The sequence below is a fragment of the Pelophylax lessonae genome (assembly GCF_965119305.1).
Source record: "Pelophylax lessonae genome assembly, chromosome: 2".
In the NCBI taxonomy this organism is placed as follows: Eukaryota; Metazoa; Chordata; class Amphibia; order Anura; family Ranidae; genus Pelophylax; species Pelophylax lessonae.
In genome coordinates this window covers 268,988,470-269,001,144 of record NC_138769.1, presented here as the reverse complement: position 1 = coordinate 269,001,144, position 12,675 = coordinate 268,988,470, and the positions used below count along the sequence as shown (strand labels likewise).

The 12,675-nt window shown below is 45.0% G+C and overlaps 1 protein-coding gene across 2 annotated transcripts in view; it reads right to left on the bottom strand.

Annotated features, from left to right (window-relative positions):
• Window positions 1–12,675, bottom strand: part of PLEKHA6 (pleckstrin homology domain containing A6) — a 949,845-nt gene that overhangs the window by 327,154 nt on the left and 610,016 nt on the right. Inside the window, exon 18 of one of the 2 annotated variants that reach the window (XM_082245107.1) lies at window positions 8,745–8,882. The exons of the other annotated variant lie outside the window; for it this stretch is intronic. Within the exon in view, the coding sequence (XP_082101233.1) occupies window positions 8,745–8,882 (138 nt within the window). The remainder of the gene's footprint in view (window positions 1–8,744; window positions 8,883–12,675) is intronic. 2 annotated transcript variants of the gene reach the window in all.

Here is a 12,675-nt window from a genome sequence, read left to right as displayed (position 1 = left end):
ACCTTGAAAAAGTATTCTCCAGCGCTGCCATCTCAGGTGTGGGCAGCTTGAAGCCAGCGCGATCCTCTTCTGCGTCCTCTTCCTTCTTCTTCGGTCCCACGATGCACTGCACCGGCCCCGCCGTCACTTCCGGTGCGCGCGCGTCATCCCTCCACAGCTTCTGGGCATGCCCAGAAGCTGTTTAGAAGGGAATGACGCGCGTGCACCGGAACTGACGTGGGGGCCGGTGCAGGTGCATTGATTCCTGGGAGCGATGACGTTCAGCTACCAGGAATCATTGAAAAAGCCAGGAAGTGACGAATCGTCGTGGCCGCCGAGGGGAGGAAGAAGGAAGTAAGGTAAGTATATTTTCTCTACAAGGGAAGTAAAAAAAAAGAAAAATTGAGATTATCCATTTGTTTTTCAGGTGACCCGGAGCGAGAAGATGGAGGTAAGTATAAATTTAGGGTGGAACTCCACTTTAACTATCTTTCTTAATATAATGGGGGCTGATAAGGGGACATGAAGGCAGTCAGAGAAGAATACATGGAGACAGAGCAAAGGAGATGGGGACAAAGAAGATGGGGACAAAACAGAAGGCATGGTGACTGGGGAAATGTGGACAGAGTAGGGAAGATAGGAAAAGAGCACTGTGTGCACTGGCTGCAGTGAAGTTCTCAACCACACAACCCCTTCACAGCACAGCATTGGCAGTACGCCGTTGGTTGTGGGTGGATACGGGGGGACACGTGGGGGAAAACTAGCCTACCTTCTCCTCCCTCCTTGTACTGAATGTAGAGTAGGCGGGCGGGTGAGTGGGCGGGCTGTGCACTGAGCAAGCCTCAGCCTCACCAGCTGTAGTGCGGAGCAGCATGCAATGGACAGGGGGATTGGTGGAGCCAAATTCTGGAACTTGTACTGGTACTGGGCTCCGCTGTAGGATTCCGCTGTCCCAGATTCATGGCACACCGGATTTTCTTGAAGTTCCAGGAGGGTTGCGTTGAATCCAGGATGGTTGGGAGGTATGGGCACCACATAAAATAATTATATTACTAACTAGCATACAGTTTTAAAAACAGTAGAAATATGGTACCTGGGGAGCCCGAGATTTTAAAGAATTAACCATATTAGGATTGTAGGTTTGGGGATCTAGGAAAATTAGATCCCCAATGACTTTTAGGAAAAGGGCTTTAATACAGTACAGCTGCCATGTAATTAATACACCTCTCCACTCCAAGCATTTACTTGATTCCTTACCACCTGCTCATCCAAGGGCCAAAGTACTCATTGCAGGATTAAGTCAGGGCTGGAAGTAAGGAACAAGTCAGTAGTGCATTTATAAAGCATGAGCTTCATTTTATAGGATATTTCTAGAGCCCTGCAAATTTTGGAGTGCTACTCCTGATCCTCAAAGACCCTCTTCCCACTAGAGACAAATACTATCTCACATCTTGCTATAGCAATATTAGGTGCAATGATCCTCATTTTCAATCCTAAAGGTAGGCTGGCATTCAGTGTCAGGAGTTTAGGCCAAAATAATTGGTGTATCATAGACACTTCCATAGTAGCTGTTTTCATTGATGTAAATCTGTATAAAGCTTCAAATAGATCATAGTAAAATGAACATCCTAAATATTTCCTCCCAATGGCCTTTCACTCCATCAAAATTCAACCAGTTCAGCAGGAAGTAGCCAACACTCAATCCTTAAGCCTACATGCAGCACAGTGATGATAATGTCACCCTCCCCCCCTTGTACGAGGTAATAGCTAGATTTGCTAAGTGCCTTGGTGCAAAAAAAATGGATTTTTGTAAAATCTTACCGTAAAATCCTTTTCTCTTAAGCTCATTGACAGACGTAGTCCTCGTTGATTAATAACAACTCGGGGTTATACTGCCCTCTACAGGAGTAGGACTAGACAGGAAAGAAAACGTTCTGGCCACACCCTAGGGGCAGTCCCAGAGGGTATATCCTCTCACTTCCTGCTACAGCAAATCAGTTATGTCACAAAGCAGTGTTTAGAGAATTTAACCCAACCCAACTCAAAAACAGAGGGGCGGGTACCACGTCTGTCAATGAGCTTAAGAGAAAAGGATTTTACGGTAAGATTTTAAAAAATCCATTTTTCTCTGTCGCTCATTGACAGACGTAGTCCTCGTTGATTAATAACAACTCGGGACGTCCCAAAGCAGTGCCACAAATGAGGGGTGGGATAACAGAAATCAAAATCCAGAAGGCTCAACCGGAGCCAACCAGAAGCATCAAGGACTCATCGAGCAAAAAGATGAGACCTAAGTGAAAAAACCCAACAAACCCTCGAGGTAGACCAACGGTCTCCTCAAATTGCGGCCTGCAAAACCTTGCAGCCAAATGAGGCATCCGACGATACCATCAAATCAACTTTATAAAATTTTGTAAAGGTATGAACCGACGATCAAGTAATCGCCTTGAAAACCTGGACCCCTGACGCCTGATGGCGGTAGGCCCAGGAAGTACTGAGCGCCCGAATAGAGTGCGCCTTAACAGGGAACGGAGGATTCCGACCCTTACATAGAATAAGCCTGTACCACCGTCTGTCTAATCCATTTGGAGATAGTCGCGGCAGACGCAGGCAACCCCTTTCTGGGGCCATCCGTGATCCCAAAAAGTTACTCCGTTTTAAGGAACGATTCCGTAGTCTTCAGGTATACCCTGATTGCTCGAACTACATCCAAGGAATGCAACGCACATTCCTGAGGATGATTGGGCTTAGGACACAAGGAAGGTAGCCCAATATCTTCATTCAGATGAAAGTCTGAAACCACCCTAGGAAGAAAGGATGGCTTCGGATGAAGAACTGCCTTATCCCTATGAACCACTAGGTATGGGGAATGGCATGATAATGCAGCCAGTTCTGACACCCTGCGTGCAGAAGTGATAGCCACCAAGAAGGCCACCTTCTGGGATAATGTAAGCAAGGGAATCTCCCTGATCTTTTAAAAGGGAGGTTTCTGCAGAACCGACAAAACCAAATTAAGATCCCAGAGCGGTAAGGGCGCGCGCACTGGCGGAGCTAAGTGCCGCACCCCCTGGATGAAATTCCGCACCAAGGAATGAGTAGCCAGCGGCTTCTGAAAGAAGATTGCTAACGCTGAAAACCTGACCCTTGATAGTGCTCAAGGATAGTTTCTGCTCAACCCCCTTTTGCAGAAAAGCCAAAATTCGGGTCACCAAATAGGTACGTGGGGGAAATCCCAACGATTCACACCACGCAATATAAGTCTTCCATGTGCGATAATAGAATTTGCTAGAAGTCGCTTTCCTTGCTTTAATTAGAGTAGGAATAACTGAAGCTGACAACCCCTTGTCCTTCAGAACCTGGGTCTCAATGGCCAGGCCGTTAAAACCAGCGACTGTAAAGCACGATGGAAGCTCGGTCCTTGAGACCGCAGATCCTCCCTGAGAAGAAGTCTCCAAGGAGCGTCTGCGACTAGCCTGCCCAAGTCGGCGTACCCTGCTTGACGAGGCCAGCCCGGAATTACCAGGATAACTGGAGTTCCCTCCACCTCTATCCTGCGGAGAAATCTCAGCAGTAACTTGAGAGGGGGGAAGACATACAGTAGCTGATATTTCCCCTACGGGGCGCTCAGCGCGTCTGCTGTGTCCGCTAGAGGATCGCGGGCGCTAGCCCTGTTGAGACAACCTGCCAACAGATCCATATCCGGGGTGCCCCAATGAAGGGACAGCTGGTGAAATACCTCTGGATGAAGAGACTATTCCTCTTGATCCAGAATCTGACGGCTGAAATAATCTGCCTGTCCACCCCCGTGATAAATATCGCGGAGAGAACTGGAACAACTGTTCCCCCAATAAAGAATGTTGGGCACTTCTATGGCCGCCAGGGCACTCTTGGTGCCCCTTGGTGATTGACATAAGTCATGACCGTGGCATAGTCCGATTGGATCCGAACCGGACTGCCCTGGAGCTGCTCGATCCAGTAAATCAGACAAAGTCTGATCGCTCTCAGTTTCAACACCTTTATCGGTAACCTGGAATTTTTCAGAAGAAATTACTTCCCCTGGCTGAGTATCGGAGACCGAAGCCACCAGACCAGAGCCTCCCTGGTCTGCTCGCTCAATCGGATCCGATTGTCTAGGGAATCGGGATTCCGATTTCATATGAGAAGAATCTCCTCTTTGGAGAATTTGGGTATGAGACTGGGCAAACGGTACTGCCTCTAAGGAGGCGACCATCAATCCCAGCCAGTTGACGGACAGCAACATCCGAATCATTGACTGAATCTTCTGGAGTTTCTCCGCCTGGAGAAACACTCTTGCCAAGGATGTATCCAAAATTAGGCCCAGATAGTTCAGACTCCTGGTGGGAACCAGGGATGATCTTTGGGAAAAGCAAAGAAAACGCTGATGTCCTGCAAAGATGGGGATATGAAGATAGGCATCCTAAATGTCTATGGACGCCAGGAAATCCCCCTGATGCAGGGAGGCCACCACTGTATGGATGGACTCCATCTCTTCCAAGACCAGAATTGGACGCACCTAGCCCTTTTTCCTGGGCATTGTGAACAGGTTCGACTCATAGGGGTGCGCAGCCTATTGCATTAGGGTGTGCACCCCAAAGTTTAAATACACATGCATGTGTTTGCCTACATGTACATGGCCCTGATACATTACTCTCCCTGCTGGCAAAGTGAAATAGAAGTGTGTGGCACTTCTCTTATGGCAGAGCAGGTCCGAGGGAGATCTTTCCCATCTCCTCACTGGCAAACAGAGCGATAATGCTAATGTGCCCTAGGTGATTAGGGTGTGCCCGGGCACACCCGGCACACCCTGTGCGCACGCCTATGGTTCGACTAGAACTCTTCCAAGGAATGAGAACTACCACTGCTTGTTGCATCAAGCTGTTCCCCGCAAAGCTTTTTAAGCGACCCGGGGATGTCGAATATTGGAAGGGAAGAATCGCACCGGTGGAAGTGATCGAAACTCGATCTTGTATCCTGACCATATGACCTTGCAAACCCCTTTATCCAGGATTCTGGAAAGCCCTGGATCCGAAAACCGGTGAAGACGTCACCCCACCCTAGAGATGGGTGGGGCCCATTCTGTCAATCCAACGAGATAACAGTGGCTTTATTTAGTCTGGAAATCGGTGAGTCCACTGTTGGTGGTACCGTCCATCTTTGTAATGAGGGATTCCTCAAAATGATAGCGCCTAGCAATGCGTTTGGAAATAGCAGGGGCTCGTTTACGGAAGACCCCATTTGGGCAAGGGAAACCCTTCACCATTTTGGTAGGTTTGCTAGTACCAAAAAAGGAATATGAGTCTCAGCTACCTCTGCCGGTGTAACCTCAAGATTCAAGGTTTCCCGGCAATGACCAGCTCAGAATCCGTATCTGAAGTATCAGATGACATAGGGGTAGGCGGGGGTCGCTTTTCTTGACCCCCGTCCCTGACAGGCTACCTCCACCTGGGATACCAAAGACTCCAAAACTGCTGATAATGCATCATCACAAGTGGGGTACTGGAGGGTCCTGCGGCCACCCCGAGGGGATCAGGTGGGGATACATGAGTGGCAGGGTTCATGTAACAAAACACTTGCCAGCAAACACAAAACAATTAATTGCAAGAAAAAAAAAAAAACATTTTTTTTTTTTTTTTTTTAAACGTAGTCCCCCAGCGCAGTAGCGCCCCTCAGTCTACCTGCTTGGACCCCTCAGAAAGAGAGAGAGAGAGAGACCCCAAGGCTCACCTGATGCACAGAAGTTTCTTATCAACCTGCTTCCAGCACTGTCTGTTACAAACAGGAAGTCTTTGGCTTGCTTTCCCTGGGTCAAGGAGGCGGCTCCGCCCGTTTACATGCCTTCCGGCGCCTCCCAATTACTCCACGAGGTGTTTGGTCACCTCAAACATGGCCGCCCCCATGCTGGAGACACGAGGCTACGCCAATATGGCGGCCTCGTGCGATCTGCAGGAAAATGGCGGCGGCCTGTGTAGGATAGCGGCGGCTTGCAAGCGGCCTGCGGGATGTGTGCATTCGGCCTGTGCGGCCTGCGGAAGTGCCTCGGCCTGCGGGAGGCTGTGTGGCCTGTGGAAGTGACTGGCTTTCTGGAGGGATGGCGATCTGTGGCTGCAGTAACTCAGGCATAGGCATCGGCCTGTGTACACACTAGACAGGTAGGATACCTCTATACCTCAATAGTAATGCCTTTTAGTAGTCTGCCACTGACTTCATTCACCCTTACAGTCATATAGTGACTTTAGATAGTCAGCTCCCAAACCAAGTCTCTTGGTTTCTATTCACAAAAATCACACTCAAATTGGGGGATCTGTGACCTGTTATAGGATAGAGGGGAGACCCAGAAAACCAAGTGTCCGACCATCCCAGAGAGGGGCCCTCGTCCACCAACAACCCGACAGGGGGAGAGGGGGAACATTCTACTCACCATACCGGAACCAGGCGGGCGCCAACTCCTGACAGAACCCCTCTCCACCGGGGTGGGGGGGCTGTCGACCAATACGGACGCCGTGACTCTGTAGGTCATTGGCGTCCAGGCGAGATGTTTAACTCGCAGGGTCAGTCCCCGTCCAGTGGGACTATGTCGCGGCTGACCCAGCGCGGAGCTATGGCCTGCACGCGCTCGTAGGCTGAACTGGGGTGACCACTGGATTTCAACATCCAGCCCGTCGCCCAGTTTCAGCGTACTTGCTTGAAGATCTCACAGGAACACTGGAGAAAAAAAAGCTGTCTAAAAAAGTATTTCTAAAAAAAAATCTTGCCAGGACCGAAGATCCTAGCAAGGAATCTAGGTCCTTACTCCTAACTAGACAGAAAAAAACTGATTTGCTGTAGCAGGAAGTGAGAGGATATACCCTCTGGGACTGCCCCTAGGGTGTGGCCAGAACGTTTTCTTTCCTGTCTAGTCCTACTCCTGTAGAGGGCAGTATAACCCCGAGTTGTTATTAATCAACGAGGACTACGTCTGTCAATGAGCGACAGAGAAAGTAGATTTATATCCCCTGTGGCTATTGAGGATCATATTTAAAGTAATTGTAAAGTCTTGTTTTTTTCCCTATAAAAATAACAAACATGTTATACTTACCTCCTCTGTGCAGTAGGTTTTGCACAGAGAAGCCCAGGTCCTCCTCTTCTCAGGTTTCTCTTTGGCTCTCTTGCCCCTCCCTCCTGTTCAGTGCCCCCACAGCAAGCAGCTTGCTATGGGGGCACCTGAGCTCAGTCACAGCTTGCAGGGTCCATTCAGACACATAGCCCTGACCTGCCCCCTACCCCCTCTCACCTCTGATTGGCTATCTGACTTTGATTGACAGCAGCGGCAGCCAATGACTGTGTATCAGCCAATCAGGAGGGAGAATCTTGGACGGCTGAGACAACTTTGGACATCGTTGGACCTCAGGTAAATATTAGGGGGTGCTGGGGAGGCTGCTGCACAAAGAAGGCTTTTTATCTTATTGTATAGAATGCATTACGATAAAAAATATTCTGCCTTTACAACTCCTTTAGACCCCGTTCACACTGGGGCGACCAGGTCGCCCCAGTGTGAACGGGGTCTTAAATAAAAATTTGTGTACAAGAACTTTGGCTTTAAGATACATTTTAACTTTTCTTGTGGCTCTGCTAATGTTTGCATGTTGTCATTTTAGAATGAAGCAATTTGAAAAGGAAAATGTTTCACAAATAACTCAACAAGAATCCTATTATGTTTTTTAGTGTTCTCTAAGCAGCAAAATAGTTTCCAAATGTTCTTAGAGGAATATATTACAAGATAACTGACATAACAGCACCAGACGTAGGTTGCATGTATCAGCTGGAGTGGCTTTTTTCCATTTTTGCAAGAGGCTGTTGGCTTGTTTTTGTTCAAGCTGGAGCTTTAATTTGCCAAACATAATGTCTCTGGACCAGATTCAAAAAGTATTCCATGACAGTAAGGTATTTGCAGGATAAAATCACCAATGAAAACTCACATTTTGCTCTTATAGCAGAGTTCATTCTTTTAGTGTAGATTTTTTTTTTTTTTTATCCTTTAATAAGTTAACATTTACATTTTGTTAATTGCACCTGGGCCTAATAATTGTATCAGACTTGGCAACCCACTTACATTTTTTTTTAATATACAGTAAAAAAAAACACATTATGAAAAGGAATTCATATAAACAAGTCAATACTGATAAAGTAGCATGCCATACAAATCCTGTTTATCAATCCTTGTGACACAGCAGAAAGGAAATCAACTGCAACAAAAAAACCTTAAAGGGCTTCTGAACCTTGTTCCACTAAACTAATTCAAGTTTTTTCTTTTATTGCGCTCTGTCCTTACTAGATAGATTCAGCTTATATCCTATCCAAATGATACAGGTTAAAATGACAGAAAATCAAAAAAATTAGGAAAGAGACAAATACATTTTTGATAGATATTTGACAGTTCTAATGTTATTAAAATTAAAGTTTTTGGGTGTGTTTCTACTTTGAATTATTTTCTTAATTATGCAATATATCTGTGAACCTAATTTATTACCTCTGATCATGACAAACAGTACCACGCTGCACACTGATGAATATCTTTGTCAGGGTATGATGAATTATAGTATTTTGGAAAATAATACACTTTAAGAAAATGCATGATACATTAAAGGAAACTATATTTGTCAAGGAAAAACATGAATTAAGCTGTCTGATGTAGCAAACATTTCCATGCACTCTTAACATTTACATTCCCTCCCCATAATTGTACACAGTGCATGCCCCCTAGTTACCTCACTGTGTGGCCAGCAGGGAGAGACAGGGTAAGGCCAAGGTTGGAAGTGGCCCTCCCCTGGGGGTGGAGGGACAGCTGGAGGAGAATCCAGAGGTGTGTATGAAAGAGGGAGAGGGGGCCGAGGGGGGCCCGAGTCCTGAGCAGAGAGGAAGCCAGAGAGCATTATCAGCAAGGGATGAAATATTAGGAAAAATATAAGGGTAAGCAGGACATAACATTTGAAAAAGGACTTAACAAAAACTGAAACAGTCAACAATGTAATGAAAATAATGGAATCAGTTGCATGACAAACTGTAAACAAACGCATATTGAACTTTTTGGCTTAAGTGCATCTTTGTATTTTTACTGTAAATGCAAACCCTTTTTATAGTTTTGAGTAGAGTGGGGAAGGATTTAGACCCTCTGTCAAGTTTTTATTGCTGTATGAGTCCCCATTTTGGAGACTCACCATTTGTACTGCTGGTACCAAAAAAAAAGTATGGGTAAATATCTGTTCCCCCGTAAAACTGTCTAAGAGGAGAATATCCTTAATTTGGGAGAGCTTCTCTAACTTCTTGTGGTCACCCCAGGACAGGAAATGAAGGGAAATGTACCCAATGAAACACAGACAGCAAATAATAACCTGCAAGAGTTTTAACTAGGGCTGAAATAACTAATCGATATAATCGATTATAAAAACAGTTGTCAACTATTTTCATTACTGATTAGTTGGTCAGCCGATTAGTTGGCCTTCATTCAGAATGCATTATTGGTTTACAGATCAGAAAATACAGCGCATCACACATACAGCTCGGTACACCGTTCATTCACATCAGTATACACAGTGCAGGACACATACAGCTCAGTACACCGTATATACATGTCAGTAAGTGCCTGAAAACTTGTGAATGTGTGAGGAGCAATTTCTCATGTGACATGTAGTCCTGGGCAGGAGAAGGAAGTGTTTTAAAGTGATTCTAAAGGCATTCGTTTTTTTCTACCTTGCTATAGGGGCACTCTATGCTATACTTTTCAGCTTGCTTTGGGCCACTTGGAAGGCAGGAGGAGCCAGATGTGCCAGCAGGGGACCCCAGAAGAGGAGGATTGTGGCAGCTCTGTGCAAAACCATTGTACAAAGCAGGTAAGTATGACAGGTTTGTTAATTAAAAAAAAAAAAAAAAAAAAAAAATTCAATGTTTACAGAGAAGATCAATATCTGAATCCAGAGAAGCTGGGGGTTGATAGACTGAGGGGGGTAATTTTTGGCATATTACAAATACATTTAAAGTAAAAATGTATCAGTATTGTGCATTATATGTAAAACGATTATATCCATGCATTAAAGTTCCAGCATTTAGTACTACTTTAAGATAAAATATGTATATCCCCTTACACTCTTGATATAAATATCTTTTTAAAAAGATATTTTATTTCTGTGTTTCCATTTACCCTTACACTCTGTCACCGAGACAGAGAGTAAGAAAATAATTTAATTAAATAAGTCAGCAGACGAAGATGCAGGAATTCACAAACACAACATTGTAATCTGATCACACTGATCAGCGCTGCAGCTGCTGATCAAATGAAAAATTTCCATCAGATCCAGAAAGGAGGGCTACACACAGATCGAACTTCCGCTGGTCCCTGCTGAACTGGTCAAATTTCGATCCGTACATATTCAGCTTTAGAGAGCCCCTGCTAGATGTGCAAACCTGACAGGGGTTTCATCCTTTCCTCTCTCTATCCAAAACTAAAAAGAGAAGATAAGGCCAGACATACAAGAACATTCACACATAGTGAGGGAAAGTCGCTCCAAAAGAGCCCCAAAGAGCAGTAATACCTCAATAGGAGTTCTAATACTGGTTTCATTAGAGATACCCTTTAAAACACTTCTATCTTCAATATATTTACAAGAAATTCAGCACATGCATTTTTAAATACATGGGAAACTGAAGTAAGTAAAAAAGGTTAACATGTTCATTTTGAAAACATAGTATTGTTCCCCTTATTTACCAACATGCACTTTGCAAAGTAAAATAACATCTTTGAAAGAAAAAAATGGCATTGTCTTACTTACCATAAAATCCCTTTCCCTGAGTCTACTGAGGGATTCAGCACTTTACTGTATATTAAACACTGGATGTCCCAAAGCAGTTCAAAGCAGAGAGACAGGTACAGCCCAACACTAAATAATAGATAAACTGTAGCCAAACAAAAACAAGGGGCTTAGAGACCTGCCTGTTAAATCTTGCAATCTACACTAGCATCTGCCTTTGCAGACCCATCAGAACTTGGTAAAAGCAAGAGTGGAAGCCCTTTATACTTTAGAAGCATGGGGGGGGGGGGGGGGCGTGGCGACTGCTGTCTAAGATGGCCGCATGAAGCATTAGCTCTGCTTATCTCGGGGGAAAACGGCACATCCACGCTACCCAGCATCTTCTCCATGCACATCTAGGGACTCGCTCCGCTCATGAAGCCCCGGAGATGTCCTGACAGCGACGAGAGAAGACAACTTTAGAGGCCTGAGACAAAGTTGTCTAATGATGAAATGCCAAAAAGGCATTCATTGCCCTAGGAATGTTCTAAGGGAAAGGGGGAACTTTCTTCTTTCAACTAATTGACAGCCTAAATAATAGTGTGTCTGATCCACCAAGACATGGCAGAGCTGGAGCACTTTTACAGGGACGGCAAAAGAGGAAAAACTGGTGTTTAAATAAACTTTAACAACCTTAAAGTGTTACTAAACCCAGGACCCTGTAGTCACATTATCTGGTTTCCACAGTACACAGAACATGGAAATGCAATCATTTTAGTAAATATAAACTGCTAAATACCTTTTCTTATCAGCAGAATATAGCAGTTTTGTGACTTCTAGCAGTGTCAGCTGAGCACTACACTGCACTGAGCTGTCATATCAGGATGCAGGACCTCTGACCCTCTGTCTGGACAGTGCTGATAGGAGAGTGCATGTGATCAGGACAGGGCCAAATAAAAAAAAAAACACTCTAGCAAGCAATACACACCAAACTGAGCATGTGCAGCCTAACTCCAAAGGCTCTGTCTTATCTGGACATGTTCTGGAGTCAGTGGAACAAGAGGAGGATCTGTGCATACAAGATCAAACAGCCTTTTTACACAATGGAGATGATTAGCCCCTTAGGTTCCACAGAGAATAAAAAGCATGCATCACTACATGTACAGACTGATTTTACTGTTGTGGGTTTTGTAACATTTTAACTACATTCAGACAATGGAGACAAATCTCAAAAGAATGGGTAGAACCTGGACTAATAAAAGGAGTTTACAATATTTTATTTTGTATGCAATGACCACCTTGTGTGAAAATGAAGATTCCAGCCAAACTGCAACCTTATCTTGCTTGCCACAAGAAGAGAAAAAAAAAGAAAGGTCTCTGTGGTTTAAACAGCAAAGTTGTAAGGAAAGCAGAAATCAAGATCTGTCCTTGTGAAAATTTGGTGGGTCAGGTAGAGGCCACAGTACATCAGTGATCAGTCTGCATACCAAGCCCTCCTGTGCTATGAGAATTGTCAGAATATCTGCTTCTCCAGTGATCCTTTTAAGTAGCGGAGGCAGAATCCAAAGGTGGGAAGGTGTACATCAGGCAGAATTAAACCAACAATGTGAACAGTGCATCCATTCACTGACCCTGTATAAGGGAGGTAAACAACTGCCATGGTGTTGTCCGAATTTATCCTGATCTTGAGCAAACTGCAGTTAAGTCCAGTGAAAGAGAGACAGGCAAATCACTCAAAGTTCCAGATTGTTGATTGAAAACGTAGCTTCCTCTGGCTACAAACATGCCTGAACCGACAATGTGCCCTGTACTCCTCCCAAACCTAGAAGAATTGACTGTCTTGACCACTTTCCACCATAAAGGAATCAAATGCCCACCCTCTGTTAGGGTCAGGAAGGCTACCCACCATGTGAGG